This window comes from Pungitius pungitius, chromosome 2, assembly GCF_949316345.1.
Source record: "Pungitius pungitius chromosome 2, fPunPun2.1, whole genome shotgun sequence".
In the NCBI taxonomy this organism is placed as follows: Eukaryota; Metazoa; Chordata; class Actinopteri; order Perciformes; family Gasterosteidae; genus Pungitius; species Pungitius pungitius.
In genome coordinates this window covers 27,493,801-27,513,319 of record NC_084901.1, presented here as the reverse complement: position 1 = coordinate 27,513,319, position 19,519 = coordinate 27,493,801, and the positions used below count along the sequence as shown (strand labels likewise).

The window sequence follows — 19,519 nt, the reverse complement described above, 5'->3', positions numbered from 1 at the left end:
TTATCTCCAATAATAACAGACTTTGCCATCATCAAATAAGTTCTTTTGGGCTCGTCCGGGATTTGAACCCGGGACCTCTCGCACCCAAAGCGAGAATCATACCCCTAGACCAACGAGCCAACAAATGGGTTAATAATCAATGTCAACGTGAGAAGATCCCATATTTGTCGGCAAGAGAATTTAAGGTGCGTAGCTCTTGATTGTAAAAGCCTTTGCCATCATCAAATAAGTACTTCAGGGCTCGTCCGGGATTTGAACCCGGGACCTCTCGCACCCGAAGCGAGAATCATACCCCTAGACCAACGAGCCAGCAAATGGTTAAAAAATCTATGTCAACGTGACAAGATCCCATATAATTGGGCAAGACAATGAATGCAGCGTAGCTCTTGACTTTGTCGGCAAATTGCCTGTTTTTTCTTACTGGGCTTGGTTGTTTTTTAAATAGTTTCAATACTCATATGGACATAAATTGACTATATTGGGTAATTAGAATTTTGTTAACAATCGCATAATTATCTCCAATAATAACAGACTTTGCCATCATCAAATAAGTTCTTTTGGGCTCGTCCGGGATTTGAACCCGGAACCTCTCGCACCCTAAGCGAGAATCATACCCCTAGACCAACGAGCCAACAAATGGGTTAATAATCTACGTCAACGTGAGAAGATCCCATATAACTCGGCAAGAGAATTTAAGTAGTGTAGCTCTTGACTTTGTCAGCAAATTGCCTTTTTTGTCCTACTGGGTTTGGTTTATTTTTCAAACACAGTTTCAATATTTATATGGACATAGATTGACTAATTTCGGTTGTTACAATTTTGTTAATCACATATTTATATCCGTTAGTAACAGACTATGCCATCATCAAATAAGTTTGATTGGGCTCGTCCGGGATTTGAACCCGGGACCTCTCGCACCCGAAGCGAGAATCATACCCCTAGACCAACGAGCCATCAAATGGGTTAATAATCTACGTCAACGTGAGAAGATCCCATATAACTCGGCAAGAGAATTTAGGCAGCGTAGCTCTCGACTTTGTCGGCAAATTGCCTGTTTTGTCTTACTGGGCTTGGTTCTTTTTTAAACACAGTTTCAATACTCATATGGACATAAATTGACTATATTGGGTAATTAGAATTTTGTTAACAATCGCATATTTATCTCCAACAATAACAGACTTTGCCATCATTGAATAAGTTCTTTTGGGCTCATCCGGGATTTGAACCCGGGACCTCTCGCACCCGAAGCGAGAATCATACCCCTAGACCAACGAGCCAGCAAATGGTTAAAAAATCTATGTCAACGTGACAAGATCCCATATAATTGGGCAAGACAATGAATGCAGCGTAGCTCTTGACTTTGTCGGCAAATTGCCTGTTTTGTCTTACTGGGCTTGGTTGTTTTTTAAACACAGTTTCAATACTCATATGGACATAGATTGACTATATTGGGTAATTAGAATTTTGTTAACAATCGCATATTTATCTCCAATAATAACAGACTTTGCCATCATCAAATAAGTTCTTTTGGGCTCGTCCGGGATTTGAACCCGGGACCTCTCGCACCCAAAGCGAGAATCATACCCCTAGACCAACGAGCCAACAAATGGGTTAATAATCAATGTCAACGTGAGAAGATCCCATATTTGTCGGCAAGAGAATTTAAGGTGCGTAGCTCTTGATTGTAAAAGCCTTTGCCATCATCAAATAAGTACTTCAGGGCTCGTCCGGGATTTGAACCCGGGACCTCTCGCACCCGAAGCGAGAATCATACCCCTAGACCAACGAGCCAGCAAATGGTTAAAATATCTATGTCAACGTGACAAGATCCCATATAACTGGGCACGACAATGAATGCAGCGTAGCTCTTGACTTTGTCGGCAAATTGCCTGTTTTGTCTTACTGGGCTTGGTTGTTTTTTAAACAGTTTCAATACTCATATGGACATAAATTGACTATATTGGGTAATTAGAATTTTGTTAACAATCGCATAATTATCTCCAATAATAACAGACTTTGCCATCATCAAATAAGTTCTTTTGGGCTCGTCCGGGATTTGAACCCGGGACCTCTCGCACCCGAAGCGAGAATCATACCCCTAGACCAACGAGCCAGCAAATGGTTAAAAAATCTATGTCAACGTGACAAGATCCCATATAACTGGGCACGACAATGAATGCAGCGTAGCTCTTGACTTTGTCGGCAAATTGCCTGTTTTGTCTTATTGGGCTTGGTTCTTTTTTAAACACAGTTTCAATACTCATATGGACATACACTCACCGGCCACTTTATTAGGTACACCTGTCCAACTGCTCGTTAACACTTAATTTCTAAGCAGCCAATCACATGGCGGCAACTCAGTGCATTTAGGCATGTAGACATTGTCAAGACAATCTCCTGCAGTTCAAACCGAGCATCAGTATGGGGAAGAAAGGTGATTTGAGTGACTTTGAACGTGGCATGATTGTTGGTGCCAGAAGGGCTGGTCTGAGTATTTCAGAAACTGCTAATCTACTGGGATTTTCACGCACAACCATCTCTAGGGTTTACAGAGAATGGTCCGAAAAAGAAAAAACATCCAGTGAGCGGCAGTTCTGTGGGGTCGGAAATGCCTTGTTGATGCCAGAGGTCAGAGGAGAATGGCCAGACTGGTTCGAGCTGATAGAAGGGCAACAGTGACTCAAATAACCACCCGTTACAACCAAGGTGGGCATAAGAGCATCTCTGAACGCACAGTACGTCGAACTTTGAGGCAGATGGGCTACAGCAGCAGAAGACCACACCGGGTGCCACTCCTTTCAGCTAAGAACAGGAAACTGAGGCTACAATTTGCACAAGCTCATCGAAATTGGACAATAGAAGATTGGAAAAACGTTGCCTGGTCTGATGAGTCTCGATTTCTGCTGCGACATTCGGATGGTAGGGTCAGAATTTGGCGTCTACAACATGAAAGCATGGATCCATCCTGCCTTGTATCAACGGTTCAGGCTGGTGGTGGTGGTGTCATGGTGTGGGCAATATTTTCTTGGCACTCTTTGGGCCCCTTGGTACCAATTGAGCATCGTTGCAACGCCACAGCCTACCTGAGTATTGTTGCTGACCATGTCCATCCCTTTATGACCACAATGTACCCAACTTCTGATGGCTACTTTCAGCAGGATAATGCGCCATGTCATAAAGCTGGAATCATCTCAGACTGGTTTCTTGAACATGACAATGAGTTCGCTGTACTCAAATGGCCTCCACAATCACCAGATCTCAATCCAATAGAGCATCTTTGGGATGTGGTGGAACGGGAGATTCGCATCATGGATGTGCAGCCGACAAATCTGCGGCAACTGTGTGATGCCATCATGTCAATATGGACCAAACTCCCTGAGGAATGCTTCCAGCACCTTGTTGAATCTATGCCACGAAGAATTGAGGCAGTTCTGAAGGCAAAAGGGGGTCCAACCCGTTACTAGCATGGGGTACCTAATAAAGTGGCCGGTGAGTGTAGATTGACTATATTGGGTAATTAGAATTTTGTTAACAATCGCATATTTATCTCCAATAATAACAGACTTTGCCATCATCAAATAAGTTCTTTTGGGCTCGTCCGGGATTTGAACCCGGGACCTCTCGCACCCGAAGCGAGAATCATACCCCTAGACCAACGAGCCAGCAAATGGTTAAAAAATCTATGTCAACGTGACAAGATCCCATATAACTGGGCACGACAATGAATGCAGCGTAGCTCTTGACTTTGTCGGCAAATTGCCTGTTTTGTCTTATTGGGCTTGGTTCTTTTTTAAACACAGTTTCAATACTCATATGGACATAGATTGACTATATTGGGTAATTAGAATTTTGTTAACAATCGCATATTTATCTCCAATAATAACAGACTTTGCCATCATCAAATAAGTTCTTTTGGGCTCGTCCGGGATTTGAACCCGGGACCTCTCGCACCCGAAGCGAGAATCATACCCCTAGACCAACGAGCCAACAAATGGGTTAATAATCTACGTCAACGTGAGAAGATCCCATATAACTCGGCAAGAGAATTTAAGTAGTGTAGCTCTTGACTTTGTCAGCAAATTGCCTTTTTTGTCCTACTGGGTTTGGTTTATTTTTCAAACACAGTTTCAATATTTATATGGACATAGATTGACTAATTTCGGTTGTTACAATTTTGTTAATCACATATTTATATCCGTTAGTAACAGACTATGCCATCATCAAATAAGTTTGATTGGGCTCGTCCGGGATTTGAACCCGGGACCTCTCGCACCCGAAGCGAGAATCATACCCCTAGACCAACGAGCCATCAAATGGCTTAATAATCTACGTCAACGTGAGAAGATCCCATATAACTCGGCAAGAGAATTTAGGCAGCGTAGCTCTCGACTTTGTCGGCAAATTGCCTGTTTTGTCTTACTGGGCTTGGTTCTTTTTTAAACACAGTTTCAATACTCATATGGACATACAGTAGATTGACTATATTGGGTAATTAGAATTTTGTTAACAATCGCATATTTATCTCCAATAATAACAGACTTTGCCATCATCAAATAAGTTCTTTTGGGCTCGTCCGGGATTTGAACCCGGGACCTCTCGCACCCGAAGCGAGAATCATACCCCTAGACCAACGAGCCAACAAATGGGTTAATAATCTACGTCAACGTGAGAAGATCCCATATAACTCGGCAAGAGAATTTAAGTAGTGTAGCTCTTGACTTTGTCAGCAAATTGCCTTTTTTGTCCTACTGGGTTTGGTTTATTTTTCAAACACAGTTTCAATATTTATATGGACATAGATTGACTAATTTCGGTTGTTACAATTTTGTTAATCACATATTTATATCCGTTAGTAACAGACTATGCCATCATCAAATATGTTTGATTGGGCTCGTCCGGGATTTGAACCCGGGACCTCTCGCACCCGAAGCGAGAATCATACCCCTAGACCAACGAGCCATCAAATGGCTTAATAATCTACGTCAACGTGAGAAGATCCCATATAACTCGGCAAGAGAATTTAGGCAGCGTAGCTCTCGACTTTGTCGGCAAATTGCCTGTTTTGTCTTACTGGGCTTGGTTCTTTTTTAAACACAGTTTCAATACTCATATGGACATACAGTAGATTGACTATATTGGGTAATTAGAATTTTGTTAAGAATCGCATATTTATCTCCAATAAAAACAGACTTTCCCATCATCAAATAAGTTCTTTTGGGCTCGTCTGGGATTTGAACCCGGGACCTCTCGCACCCTAAGCGAGAATCATACCCCTAGACCAACGAGCCAACAAATGGGTGAATAATCAATGTCAACGTGAGAAGATCCCATATTACTCGGCATTTAACGCTAATTGAGTCTTGTGGGGTTTTGGCTTGGGTGAGCAGGACGAGGAGGATCAAGAGTCTTTCCATGACTTCCCTTTATTGGTGGCCGGCTGCGCCGACACCACTCTCCAAACGAGCGTCGGTATGTAACCAGAGTTCTCACTGTGAGCGGCTTGTGTGGAGCGGCAGTTTGCATCTGTTACTGTTGCAGGTCGCTGTTGCTTCGGTCTGTTTGGTTCGCTGCTTGGGCTTACGCACGCTGTGTTTGGATTCTTAAAGATCGTTGTGTCAATCGGACTCGGCGGGTCGGACGTTAAAATCAACGCAACCACATTTACAATATTGCCGTAGGATTGTTCGATAGTTTAAGCAAAACTGAAGTGGAAAAAAGGACCAGATCTTAAACCGAGAAGGCTCTGGCAAACAACATAGAGTTATTACAGAAGAAACGTAAGAATGAAGTAAACAGGATTAAAGGTGTGAGCAGCGTTGGACGGGTCCTCGCTACTCCTTGCACGTCGGGGCACTGGCTGGATGGTTACAAATGCGGCCAAGTAACCCTGCGGCCGTCGGACGAAGCGTTCGCAAGTCAGCGGTCTTTAACCGTGTGGAGCAACGCCAGGAATGCCACTTTGCAAACCTTATCTTTGACATTATCTTGGTCTTAGGCCTTTTATGTCAACATATAACCAGAAACCTCTGATGTACCATTAAAAATTAAAGCCTCTCAGAATACCATGCATGAGCCAGACTACATTTTCAGATTAGGTTTAGAAGGAAACAATCAATCCTCAGCGTTTAGGAGAAATTGCCAAATAAGTGTTTTTCACTAAATTCAAAATGGCAGAAAATCTAGTTAGACCCATTTGCATACCATGATTGACTTTTTTGTAGCATGTCGAAGAGCACCTGTGTGCCAACTTTCAAGTTGATCGGACATCGGTGGCGGAACCTGGCCTAGTGTGGTCTTTTTTAAATTTCTAGAGGCCGCTATAGAGATATTTCTTCATACACAAAGGTAAGACCCAAAAATTATCACATTTTTTAAAAGTCCAGATATCCATGCTATTTAAGGCAGAATGCCTTCCAACACCAGGGTTAGACAAGAATCCTTTACAATTTCTGTCCCATTGTCGCAAAAGCAGCATAAAAGGAACAGAACATCTTAATTGAATCTTGCACTTGCATTTTACTCAAAAATATGATGCTAATTACTGTGTAACAATTTTACACAGATTTCTTGACAATTCATGGTGAGGACATTTTGGACAACACGTGTGTAAACTACAATGTGACCGAATGATTAAGGCTTACAACCACGAGACAGTAAATCAAGTTCATGTCATTCTTGAGCCGAGCCAATGTGTATCTTGAGATTATGCTGAGCTATGTTAACCACATCTTGACTTCAGCTTCATAGTAACAGAGTTGCAAAGGCACTATATAAACATAATCGTATGAATATGATATAAAAACATATACTGTAACCTGCTTCTCTAGCACATACACACACCCTCTTTAGAGTGAGGATTTTTTTAAAACACAGTCTCTCAAATTTCAAACATGTATAATCAGAAAAATATTTTTGACATGTGAAAACAATATTCTCAATACTGCAATTCCAAAATCTCCCTCGTGCTAGTGTGTGTATAAATAAAAAACATCATCTTTCAGTAATCAAGAGAATATACGCACACACTCTGCTCAGAGGCCACTTCAAACAAGGATCTTGAATTCAGATGAGCTCGCTAGTGAAAAGGAACACACACGCACATTCTATTTGCAATTTTAAATATTCATGCCATGTGATCATTCCTTTGATCTGTCAGTCGCTACATTGTTCAACCCGTACATCCATCTTATTTGTCTGCTCTTTTGCGATTATTGTCTTATAGATCTGAATTGAACGGACACATTTACAGGCTGATGTTTGGATACCTGGAAAATTGATCAGGTTTGTTAAGTTTATATATCTCTCTGTCTCCCCCACCTCTTCTGATCCGTTGTCATAACTACTACACAGCTGTTGCTATGCCAGCTGGTATCCTACGTAATGCCTGATACAGATGACCTCGTACTGGATCACCTTCCTTTTTTCTGACTGTCGGTACATTAATGTGTAATTGCTGGTTCGTGAGTTGTGTTTGTTTATCAGTCGGCATGTGGGTTGTAGCTTGCATGTCGTTATTAGTGTGTGTATCTTCAGTGTGTGTATCTTCATGTTTGACATTAAGGTACTGATCTGATTCTCGCTGTTGTGTGTGTGTCTATGTGTGTTCAGTATGGCAGGTCCAGTGCAGAATTCACACAGGCTGTCCGTGAAAACGTGGACAGAGGAAGAGAGTGACAGAGCTGAGAGCACACCAAGCAGGTAGGGGCACAAAGACACACAGACACGCTCTGTTTTGTATTGCATTCTAACATGCATTTACATATTTGTATTTTCTTAAGGTTAATATAGTTTACGAATATCTACATTTTACATTTAAAACTGGCCAAACGAAAGAGGGCTGTGTAATACAAGCGATGTTACTAATAATGCCAAACCTATATAAATATCAACAAATCTGCGATTGAGAGTTTCTTACGTCAAGTTTATGATGAAGTTGACATGATTTCAGGCAAATACAGCAAACACAAAAGTTGAAATATTTCATCTTCGGCGACAAAACAGTGTGACGCTATGGCGCAATACCGTTGAGACAGCGTTGAGATGCTCCACATTGTCACCGACGTCCTGAATATAGCGGTAACTCGTGCTGTACGATACATCCTCGTACCTTTATTGCGACTGGTTCGAGAAAGACCTTGCACCTTTAATAGCATACAACAATATTTGCCTGCACGTAAATGTATTTGTGATGTGTGTAGGGCACAGTCAATGTGTGATGACACTTCATCAGAGCTTCAGAGGATGGCGGCCATTGACGGAAGAGATATTAATTCCCAGAATTCCTTGTATGGACGAGGCGCTTTATCCAGGTATGACACACTATAGATAACTAACCTACATGTTTAACCCTTTTCATTTTCAAAAGTGTTTTTTTCTAGTGTGTGATGATGTTAATAATGAGAAAAATTAATTATTTTTTAAACATTTTTCAACTTGTCAGGTTAGTTAGTATGGTGATGACTCTGCGAGAATGGGCGCATAAGAGTTTGGGTGAGGAGGCGGAGAGACCGGATTCCTTCTTAGAACGTTTCAAAGGCCCCGCCAACACGGACGTTCAAGCTCCACCCAGCAGGTTTGATACAGAGCATGAAATCAGACGCTCTAGACACACGTAAACTACAAATAAGACAATCCGCCCCCACACACACAAAATGCGTAGATGTCAAAAAATCTACTGCCGCTTGAACATGAATCTCTGTTTCTCCCTATCTTTGTCAGGAAGCGGAAATGTAATGTCAAGGTCTTATCGCCATCTGATGATGCATACTACTACTGGCTGTTGGTGATCGGTGCTGCTGTATTTTATAATTGGACCCTGCTAGTTGTCAGGTTTGGAAATATTACTGGCTGCTACAACAAGACTAAAAACATATTTCTAATGCATGCCACAGTCCCTTTTCACACATCTTATTTTTGTGAGTTCATTGAATTTGGGGTGTTGCATTACCGCCATCTGCTTAACTGTCCCTTGCCCCAATTACTGAATTATTGCCCTGTCAGATGGGAAAAAGGCACAAGACAGAATCATTCGTAACTGCAACTATGTGTAAGAGAGGCTTAGAAATACTACTATGAAATTTCCTTCAGCTCCAATTGTTTCAATCCTACAACTCCTATCAGCATTATCTCCCACAGCTAAAACAGTGCTAATAAATCCACTGCACACAACCTGCTCAGCACTAAGCAGTGGACAAAGTCAGCAATTAGCTAGACTATTTGATCATTTAGCAGCGAAGGGGTTTACCAGGGGTTGGTAGAAACCAATATTAGCATCAACGGAGGAGGGAATTTTGTGATTGTTTCTCTAATTTATTTAATTTACTAGTCCTGGTGTATGTGTTGTATCGTATGTATGTATTTTTGTAGGGCCTGTTTTGATGAGCTCCAAATGAGAAATGTATTGGTATGGCTGGTACTGGACTACATATGTGATGGAATCTATATCCTGGATATAGCTGTTCGTCTCCACACAGGTATTGAAACAATTGGTGGAATAATTGCTATATGAAAATGTTTGTATAAAAACTATGTTTCAAAAAACTTTGAGTTTAACCATTGAAGAAGTTGACATGTTCACTATGATGTCCCTTATTGGTTTATTGATCATGATTTTGAAGCCTCTAATTGTGTTATTTTGGTAGTTGCCATCTGGGTTTTTGGCCTTCAAAGTAAAATAAATAGAGTTAAGTTTTGAGAACGCCTCGGACTATAATTTACTGAAATAATTGATCTGATTAATTTACACCTTAATTAAACTTAATTTACAATGTTTTCTGAGATTAAAAAAACAGGTGTGAAGTAGGTTCATTTTGTCATGGACTTTTATACAAGAGGAGTTACCGCCTTTTGGCTATAGGGAAGAATGAAAGTTCAAAGCACTTCCAATGGCTCCACCTTTCAGACCTGGAGGTAGCCGCCAGGTCTTAACTAATAGGTGTGTAATATGAGAAACTCCCGCATTTATTCAATTTTCTATGCTGATTATGCATGTGAAGGTTTCCTGGATCAAGGCTTGATGGTGAAAGATACGCAACGTCTGAGAGAAACCTACGTTCGAACCTTTCAGTGTAAAAGCGACATCTGCTCCATCCTCCCAACCGACCTCCTGTACCTGACTGTTGGAATCAGCTACACACCCCTTCTTCGGTTCAACCGGCTGCTCCGTCTGCCGCGCCTATTTGAGTGGTTCGAACGCACTGAGACACGGACCGGCTACCCTAACGCTTTTCGCATCTGTAAACTGGTTTTGTACATCCTGGTGATCATCCACTGGAACGCTTGTGTGTACTACAGCTTCTCCAAAGTCCTCGGACTGGGCTCTGATTCTTGGGTCTATCCCAATGCATCCGATCCTGAGTTTGGCTCCCTGACCAGAAGTTACATATACTGTCTGTACTGGTCCACTCTGACGCTGACCACAATTGGAGAGACACCTCCTCCTGTTAGAGATGAGGAATACTTGTTCCTGATATTTGACTTTCTAGTAAGTTGATAGCGCTATGTACTTTAGCTGATGTTACCTTACCTTGACTGATCCACAAAAGCGTTTTTTCGTTTTGTTTGTATGGATCTCAGTTTTACAATACTAACACAGATACTTCTTTCCAAGGTTGGTGTTCTGATTTTTGCCTCCATCGTGGGCAATGTCGGATCCATGATCTCCAATATGAATGCCACGAGAGCAGGCTTTCAGAGCCGTGTAGACACACTGAAACACTACATGCAATTCAGGCATGTGAGCAAGATACTGGAGCAGCGCGTCATCCGCTGGTTTGACTACCTCTGGACAAATCAGAAGACGATAGACGAACAGGAAGTGCTGAGGAGTCTTCCAAATAAACTCAGAGCGGAGATAGCTATCAATGTTCACCTGGAAACACTAAAGAAGGTAATGAATCTCGTAGACCATGTGACCCTAGACCTATGTTTTCCATCAATGAAAAGTGTTATGTCATCATTGAAAAGTTGATTTTTGAAAAGACATTTTACGTATCTTTGTCTGTTTCGGTGGGGACACAAAGGTGCGTATTTTCCAGGACTGCGAGGCAGGCCTTCTTGTGGAATTGGTACTAAAACTTCGACCGCAGGTTTTCAGTCCTGGAGACTACATCTGTAGAAAGGTATTAATTTTACTGGCACTGTGAGAGGACGTTATCAGTTTCTACTGCTGTAGTTATGTACAGTAGGGAAGAAATTAATTAGTCAGCCACCAATTGTACAAGTTCTCCCACTTAAAAAGAGAGGCCTGTAATTTTCATTTTCATCACCTCAACTATCAGAGACAAAATGAGAAAAAGAATCCAGAAAATCACGTCTGATTTTTAAAGAATCTATTTGCAAATTATGGTGGAAAATAAGTTTTTGGTCAATAACAAAAGTTCATCTCAATACCCTTTGTTGGCAATGACAGAGGTCAAACATTTTCTGTAAGTCTTTACAAGATTTTCACACACTGTTGCTGCAGGGCTCTCAACTTTTGAAAAAACCTTGGAGTGACATTTTGTTGCAATGTTAATTTTGGCAGCTATTTTTGATTTAGTTTTAGTCCTTTAGATGAAAATGCATGTTAGTTTTAGTCACATCAAGTCATTTTAATCCTTCTTTTAGTCTAGTTTTGGTCAACGCAAACTAATTACATTGTAGTCTAGTTTTATCCATCCGTCTTCAACCGCTTATGCAGGGTTGGGTCGCAGGGGCGACAGCTCCAGCAAGGGATCCCAAACTTCCCTTTCCCGGGCCACATGTACCAGCTCTGACTGGGGGATCCCAAGGCGTTCCCAGGGCAGTGCAGAGATATAATCTCTCCACCTAGTCCTGGGTCTTCCCCGGGACCTGTTCCCAGCTGGACGTGCCTGGAACACCTCCCAAGAGAGGCGTCCATGGGGCATCCTTACCAGATGCCCAAACCCCCTCAACTGGCTCCTTTCAACGCAAAGGAGCAGAGGCTCTACTCTGAGCTCCTCGCGAATGGCTGAGCTTCTCACCCTATCTTTAAGGGAAGAGCTAATCCTCGCTTGACACTCTGCAGCGAACCGCTCCATTGAGAGTTGGAGGCCGCAGACCAAGCATGCCATCCGGACCACATTGTCTGCAAAAAGCAGCAATGAAATTCGCAGCCCCCCGAACTGTAGACCCCCCGACTATGCCTCGATATCCTGTCCATGAATACCACAAACATAAACATCTAAACACATAGCTATAACTATAGCCTAAAGGGAGTAACTCATTACAGGCCTCTCTTATCTTTATAAGTGGGAGAACTTGCACAGACTAAATACTTTTTCCCCCACAGTAAGTACTGTATACATTTCTGATTTTCCTTTTGTGCATCCAAATTAAAGATGGACTCACTCGTAAAACCACTGCTCCATAGAATTGCTTGTGATTAAAAGAAGTCATCCGTAAGTTAAGTTCTTTCCTCTTATTTTTAAAAGCTCAAATTCTCTTTGTCTGCTCTATTTTTACAAAGGGAGATGTGGGTAAGGAGATGTACATAATCAAAGATGGCCAGCTGGCAGTGGTGGGGGAGGACGGAGCCACCCAATTTGCCGTTTTGACATCAGGAAGCTGCTTTGGAGAAATCAGCATCCTGAACATCAGTGGTAGCAAGATGGGAAACCGGCGAACGGCTAACATTCGCAGCCTGGGATACTCAGACCTGTTCTGCCTTTCCAAACAAGACCTGATGGATGCACTTCAGGAATTCCCCCACGCCAGAGCCCAGCTGGAGCAGAGGGGTCGCGACATTCTGCGGAAGGAGGGGCTTCTGGAAGAAGTAAATGTGTCCGCGGGGGAGGAGCTTGAGGAAAAGGTGGAGAGGCTGGAAACCAGTCTGGATAGGCTACAGGTCAGAGCTATTAGAAGACTACTGCAGCCGCTACTGGTACATACAATAATGCTAATAGCTTCTGATCACATTGTTTTCAGACAAGTTTGGCCCGTCTACAGAGTGAGTTCAACTCCTCCCAGCTTCGACTGAAACAGCGAATCACAACGCTTGAACACAACGTAACCACGGTGACAACAGGCAGTGGGTTCCTGTCCGACGGTGTCGAGAGTGTTTTTGGTGGTGACGGTGTGTGCAGTGAAATCAACATCCGGCTTTGAATAATAAAAAATAAACTTCTTATTTTGTCAGATATTAACCAACCATATTTGAAAAAATGTTTAACACTTTATTTTGAAGCTTTCTTAAAGACTTTTTTTCCTCACTGCTCTTTTTCTTGCTAATTATACACTCTATTCAATGGAAAATAAGAATATTTTGGTGTACATAACATTCATCAACTGTGCCAGTGGACTGTGTTGGAATGCATAGTAAAACAAACATACTGGCTACCACAGAGATAACCACTACACCATTGTTACTATGGAACGTTAATAAGCCAAAAGAGTGTCCACTTGAATTGTGTCTAAAGTAACGCTTCAGTTCTTCATTTACCAACAGAGGGCATTCAATTGCCACAAATGTTAGAACTCCAGTAATGAGAACTGAATATGGCATAGATGCATCATATTAGACTTCACAAATATATCTAGTGTCTTCCTGAATTGGTCTGAATTTCTCACTCATAAAATGAAGCAACCATTGACTTTCGGTTGGCATAATGGGGACATAGGAAAATTCCGCTGATAGCGCTTCTACCAGGGGCAGACTTGCCATAGGGGATACCGGAGAAATCCTTTGTGGGTCTACAGGGTTGGGCTGGTCAGAAACTGGCTAATCTTTATCACCAACCGCCCCTTCTCTAACATCGCCGGGCCCGGACTATATTCTATACTTCACAGAAGACGTTAAATTTACTTGACCATTCACTGACTGAGATTCATGCTACTGCTTGCAATCTGTATTTACACTCATGGTTTCATCTTACTCATCTAATCTCTTCCGTTAGCCTAACTTAGTTTTAGGTATCTGGCCAGCCAGTAAATATCACATGTCTTATCATAACTGGCCCGCTAGTCAATTGGACACAAACGGGTGATACTAAAAATCCCAGGAGGCACGGGGAAAGCTAGTCGCACAGCACAGAATAGTAGGGGAGACATGCAGGGGGTATTGTATAGAATTCTGGTATCGGAAGTATCGGATATCTTGATATTTATGGAAGTTTTAAACTTTGGCCCCTCTGTGATTGAGTTTGATGCCACTGCTCTAGCCTACTCAACACTTGCGTCACTCGCTTGCAGACCAAGCCGTTTTGGAGCGCGAGCCGTCAGCACCTAAACATAAATCCTTTAAAGCTTGACTGAGAGAGGTATGACGGAAGGTGAATAAAAATAGAGTCAAGCTAATCTAACTATACAAACCCAGGAATGTTATAAAAGCCAGCATAGTTTTAATCCATGTTTCCATACAGGGAGATTGGTGGATCCAAATGTAATAAAAAACAACAACAAATATATGTTTTTGTAATCATCCAAAATAATGTGTATGGGTATTTTAAGTAGGTAGGTAGGTGATGCATTAAGTGGGCAACGCGTCGTGTATTGAGTGGGCCGGTCTGACCCAAGCCACCTTCCCCCCTCAGTCCGCCTCTGTCTTCTACACATTAATGTGGCTATTCGGCTCATATGTTTAAAAATGGCTCATAGATTTATGTCACCGATTTTAGATCCCATATGGCTTGGCAAGAGGAGTCAAGCAGTTAATCTGTAGACTTGGTCATTAAATTGCCCATTTTTTTTTACTGGGTTGTTGACTTTTGCCTAGGTTTTGAAAAAAGTAGCAACAATGTTGCTACTTCTTTGCTAACAATGACATATTGAGCTACACTAATCACAGCTATTGACATCTTCAAATGAGGTTCGGGACCACTGATCATCGTCATACCGCCACCTACTGAAACAACATGCCGCTACCTAGTGATACAAAAGCAAGACTTTCATGATGCCAGTCAGTGAAGCATTTATGCTTTGTGTAACGCTGTTGCCGTGGTAACCCATTCTTTGCTGTAAACATCGAAGGTGCTTTTAAAGAGACTAAACATGCTCAAATTGTAAAATTTACTTGGCACACACATTTAAAGTCAAAGATGTATTTATTGATATGATGATATCATGGCTTAAAATGTGTGGCAAAATGTGTGAAAATATATTTGTACAATCAGACTGTTGCACATCGGGAGGTGCTGTCGATCCTTCAGCCCAAGGTGGCGGGTTTGATTTTCAGGCTGGCCTGGTTTTTTGTGTCACTTAGAGAGTTTTACGTTTAAGTTTACTCACTTGCTGGGACTGTTAAGAACAACCAATTCGTAATAAATCCCACCCCCTGAACACAGTACCTCATGAATTGCCATTCTGTTAACTCTCCTCTAATGTAGCCTCTGCAGCCTTGTCAGCATGTTGGGACCAAAGTCCAACATAACATGAGTGCAAGATTTCAGGAAGTCACGTAGAAGTTACTTGTGAGCTGTGTGAGAAACTGCTGTGTGAGAAACCGCTGTGTTAAAAAGGTAAAAACATGTGGTTTGGTCCTTTGTAACTTCCTCTGTGCGTGTGTCTCCTACTTTTACTGTAACTTCTTTCTCTTTGTTAATTTGTTAATTTGGTTTCCTGTGCCATTTTGTTAGCCCTCGAGTTCTTCCTCTTCTGCATGATTTTGTATTTTGTATATTTTGTAGTCCATGCAATCTAGATGTATGTTCTTTTTACAGTAGTGTGTCCTCTTCTGCTTGCTTGTCTTTCTGTCTTTGTGGTCATGGATCAAGATAGCTCTTCCCCTTCTCCTCATTTAGGCTGTGAGTGTAAGTGGGTTTCATGTTGTGTGTGCCCCTGAATAGTCCAAACACAGTATACTAACTTTCACTGTGTGCGCTGAATGTGCATATGTCCCTGCGTATGAATGTGTGTGCATGTGGGTATGCGTTTTAGACATGGAGACGATCTTTGTGTTGCTGTACATCATGCTGGTAGCGGGAGTGACACCTGTGTCCTCTGCAGCACAGGTACGTTGTACTTTTGACTATTAGGACAAGATAAATACATTTGTATTGATGTCAATACACATGCATGTGAAATACAATATATATTATGAATTTAATGAATTCATAGTTACACTTATAAAACATGAACAAACTATATAAAGAGGTAGATTTTGTCCGAAATCATAGATTTTCTTTTTTTCATGGTTTACGAATCAATCAAATGCTCTAAAATATTTTCAATGTTTATTCAGGTCCACACACCACCTTGTGCTTGTGACTGAATATAAATAAGTTACATATGGTATAAGTAAATATCTGCTAGTCATATTGTCTATCCTTTTTTAAATCATGAACATCCAAATCCAGGATTTGGGTTTTGTGCTTGTTAACAATTCTGCATGCTGCGCAATAGATTGAATATACTTAGGAGATTATCATTTAACAGGTAACAATTTACTGTGACAGAATATGTTTTTTCTTTCCAGCCAGGACTCTTAGAGAGCCTCCTAATGGCCACCCAGCAGCATCCGTGGCTTTGGGGGGTCTATGTCTTCACTGTTGGACTTCCTGCCATTCTCTTTGTTAGCTTCATGTGGCCTGACAAGGTGGAGTATGCTTGCTTATGCATGTGTGTGGATTTGAGTGTCATTGTGTAGTAGTAGAACTATTTGTCGTTCTCTCGACAAAGTTTAGCTACAGCTCAAAAAGTCAAATGATGTCCTGTGTGTTGTTTTTTGCAGAGATTTGGGCCCCCTGATCAACAGTATTACTACAAGAAGTCTGATGATGCTCAACCAGATGATCCTCAGCTGTCACAGTGGATAGATGCAGTGGATACCAGAGGTAAGCCTGGATTGTTTCAAATGCAGTTCGTAGAGATGTTACATCGTAGTTGTCAGTGGTGGACTGTGTTGAGGGCCTTGTAGACCATATTTTGCTGAAGGTGTGGTGGATAAACACAACCAAATGAAAAGATATTATCAGCATGAAAACATACATCCATAAAATACAGAGCTTGCTTGTGTTTTTTGCTAATTTTCGCTCGCTTGTGGCCTTAAGTTTTGCCGTAATTATTATGTGACCAAGACAAGGGTCTTGAAATGTGTTATGAGGTACAAGCGCATGTGATTGGGATAGAATCCGGTACTTTTTCAAAATAAAACATTTTTCAGAAAAAAAAATATTTTTTTTCTACTGGAGGGGCACCATAGGGGGAACATGATCACATTTTCTATACTGGAGGGGCAGCCTATTGTGAGAATTCATTCACATTCCCCACTGGAAAGTGAATGAATGAATGAAACTTTTAGGGCTCTTTATCATGTTTCTTTCTACGGGGTGTGCCCCCCCCAGAGAGAACTTTATCATTCTTTCTACTTTCAACTTTTTTTTCATCATGCTTATGCCCTTGATGTCTAGTTGGTAATAGTATGTTTGTAATCTCTTCTAATGTTTGTGTAGGAAAGGCAGCTGTAACGAGGAGGAGAGACACTGGTAATCAGAAGAAGTGTGACTTAGAACTGAAGGTACAATTCAACAGATAATATGGAGGTGATGGAGATAACGGTAATGCCATTATACTGTGAAGATGTTGATTCTAAAGGTGCAAAAGCCCATTTGAAAATATTGGTATTTAAAACATAGTGGCTATAACATAGAGGACCTGCTATCCATCAAAGGATATTTTATTTGTATAAGGGTGTGAATTATAAGTGTACTTGATTTGAGTTTATTATCATAGATTTCACAGTAATATAGTTTGTATAGTGTATCCGTGGTGGCTGGTGGAATTTTGTTTTGGTAGGGCCAGCCAATCAGTTTCAGCAAACATCTCGGTGTGATTCTATCTTCTGGTAAAGAGGTCATATTTCATTAAATCATACATCATGTTTCAGAGCAACACCGTACATTCAACTATTACTCGTTTAGTTTTCTAGATAATAGGTCACAACAAATATAAAAAGATAAACATTGTTCCTGTTGCCATGCCAAATTAGAATTTTGAATTTTCTGCTGGAGCGACTCAGACATTTTACTACAGTGATAATTTTATTTTCAGAACTTTTTAATGTATTTGTATGAATATCAAGGACTTTTCAATCTATAATTTACTAAGTTCACTCTTGTGGCTGGCAATGTGTAAAGACAAATTGTGTGTGTTTGTATAGGATCATTGATCAACAATGCAAAAACATCAGAGAAGAAAGCCAACACACAAGAGGATGCTGGGTAATCACATCTATGGCCATATTGAGGACTGTATTATACCAGCGCCGTACACCCCATTAAAATGCATTGTATTAATTATTCTGACAATGATACACTAACTTGCTTCGTTTTCAAAAGTTTACCTTGATGTAATTACCAATTGATTTACTGTTAATTTTGTTTGTTTTTTTCCTCTCTGGCTCGGGCTCTGAAAGTGCGCTTTGATGGAAACATTGACAGGTGTACTTGTTCGCAATTATTTATTTATATGGCATAGAACTTGTATGAGTAATTTATTGTGATTATTGTTGTTATCATTATGGAAAAATTGTAAAAAATTGTACCTATAAAATTATTTATATTTTATTTTGATCAAGAATATAATGTTTTCACCCACAATACCAAACATATATCTCCCTCGAAAAATATTATATTTAAAGAACTCTTCAGCTTTTCTAGGTGTAGAATCGACACTAGAAAACAATACGTAATAATGAACCTCTGATGATCTATGCTGTTGATTGTGTAACATCGATCGTCTCATCATCTCAGGTCTGTCATCTGGTTGTGCATATAAAAAAACAAAAAAACCTTTGAGGTGAAAGTGGTCTGTCTTTCATTAATACAGTCAGGATCTGATACTAACTTCCGCACACACACCAGCTGCACACTGGATTCCTCTATGGTCCTCCGAGGAAAAATGTCTCACTCTGCCACTTTCCGCCTTGTTCTTAGCTTTGGTGTCACGGTTTGGTTCTCTTTCCTGTTTTATTTTGTAGTTTCATGTCTCTTGTGTCCCTGGGTTAGCTTCACTTCCTGCCTTGTCCTGTGATTTCCTGATTGTTTCCACCTGTGTCCAATCACCTGCACCTCCCTAGTGTATTTAAGCCCTGTGTGCCTGTTGTCCCCTGTCGTGTCATTGTCTATGTTGTGTTCGGTCTCAACCGTTGTTGGAGCACGTCTCGGTTTTGTTTTGAATAAAGAGCACCTGTTTGAGAAGCCTGCGTTTGGGTCCTGCCTCCCTCAGCCTGCACCAGCACCGCTTTGTGACATTTGGACGTTTATTAGAAATGACACCATGCTGCTCATCAACAGAATGACAACTCATGTCTTTTAACGACACTTATGAAGCTGAATAAATGGCCATGGACAAGCAGGAGCATCAAAGAGCTGGCATGAGGAGAGTAATGAAGGGAAGGAGAAGAGAGATGGCTGATCACAGACAAAAGGAGAAGGACTTGAGGGATGTTGAGCGAAATTTAATGATACCTTCAGGGCCTTGTCTCCTCTGATTAAATGTATATGCCTATGGTGCGATATGGTTATTATGATTTTTTTCAAACAAATAATATTAATACATCAATGCCACACCTACATTCTCTGAC

General features: G+C 41.1%; 1 protein-coding gene and 11 non-coding genes across 12 annotated transcripts; 1 reads left to right on the top strand and 11 right to left on the bottom strand.

The window, feature by feature from the left end:
- Positions 1-237: 237 nt before the first annotated feature.
- trnap-cgg (transfer RNA proline (anticodon CGG)) lies at positions 238-309 on the bottom strand. Its single transcript has one exon. It is a non-coding gene; the product is annotated as a tRNA-Pro (tRNA).
- Positions 310-559: 250 nt separating this feature from the next.
- Positions 560-631, bottom strand: trnap-agg (transfer RNA proline (anticodon AGG)). The gene has a single exon. It is a non-coding gene; the product is annotated as a tRNA-Pro (tRNA).
- A 250-nt stretch (positions 632-881) lies between these two features.
- Positions 882-953, bottom strand: trnap-cgg (transfer RNA proline (anticodon CGG)). Its single transcript has one exon. It is a non-coding gene; the product is annotated as a tRNA-Pro (tRNA).
- Positions 954-1,205: 252 nt separating this feature from the next.
- Positions 1,206-1,277, bottom strand: trnap-cgg (transfer RNA proline (anticodon CGG)). The gene has a single exon. It is a non-coding gene; the product is annotated as a tRNA-Pro (tRNA).
- Positions 1,278-1,719: 442 nt separating this feature from the next.
- Positions 1,720-1,791, bottom strand: trnap-cgg (transfer RNA proline (anticodon CGG)). Its single transcript has one exon. It is a non-coding gene; the product is annotated as a tRNA-Pro (tRNA).
- A 250-nt stretch (positions 1,792-2,041) lies between these two features.
- On the bottom strand, positions 2,042-2,113 carry trnap-cgg (transfer RNA proline (anticodon CGG)). Its single transcript has one exon. It is a non-coding gene; the product is annotated as a tRNA-Pro (tRNA).
- Positions 2,114-3,590: 1,477 nt separating this feature from the next.
- On the bottom strand, positions 3,591-3,662 carry trnap-cgg (transfer RNA proline (anticodon CGG)). Its single transcript has one exon. It is a non-coding gene; the product is annotated as a tRNA-Pro (tRNA).
- A 252-nt stretch (positions 3,663-3,914) lies between these two features.
- Positions 3,915-3,986, bottom strand: trnap-cgg (transfer RNA proline (anticodon CGG)). The gene has a single exon. It is a non-coding gene; the product is annotated as a tRNA-Pro (tRNA).
- A 250-nt stretch (positions 3,987-4,236) lies between these two features.
- trnap-cgg (transfer RNA proline (anticodon CGG)) lies at positions 4,237-4,308 on the bottom strand. Its single transcript has one exon. It is a non-coding gene; the product is annotated as a tRNA-Pro (tRNA).
- Positions 4,309-4,565: 257 nt separating this feature from the next.
- trnap-cgg (transfer RNA proline (anticodon CGG)) lies at positions 4,566-4,637 on the bottom strand. Its single transcript has one exon. It is a non-coding gene; the product is annotated as a tRNA-Pro (tRNA).
- Positions 4,638-4,887: 250 nt separating this feature from the next.
- On the bottom strand, positions 4,888-4,959 carry trnap-cgg (transfer RNA proline (anticodon CGG)). The gene has a single exon. It is a non-coding gene; the product is annotated as a tRNA-Pro (tRNA).
- A 2,129-nt stretch (positions 4,960-7,088) lies between these two features.
- On the top strand, positions 7,089-19,466 carry LOC119211533 (cyclic nucleotide-gated cation channel-like). The gene is made up of 16 exons (XM_062560732.1): positions 7,089-7,281; positions 7,609-7,698; positions 8,199-8,309; positions 8,441-8,572; positions 8,719-8,829; positions 9,367-9,473; positions 9,996-10,483; positions 10,610-10,888; positions 11,022-11,120; positions 12,470-12,847; positions 12,928-15,455; positions 15,874-15,947; positions 16,412-16,531; positions 16,667-16,769; positions 17,388-17,492; positions 18,095-19,466. Exons 2-11 carry the CDS (start codon positions 7,610-7,612, stop codon positions 13,105-13,107), a joined length of 1,974 nt encoding a protein of 657 aa, XP_062416716.1. The 5' UTR covers positions 7,089-7,281; position 7,609; the 3' UTR covers positions 13,108-15,455; positions 15,874-15,947; positions 16,412-16,531; positions 16,667-16,769; positions 17,388-17,492; positions 18,095-19,466.
- The last annotated feature ends 53 nt before the right edge of the window (positions 19,467-19,519 follow it).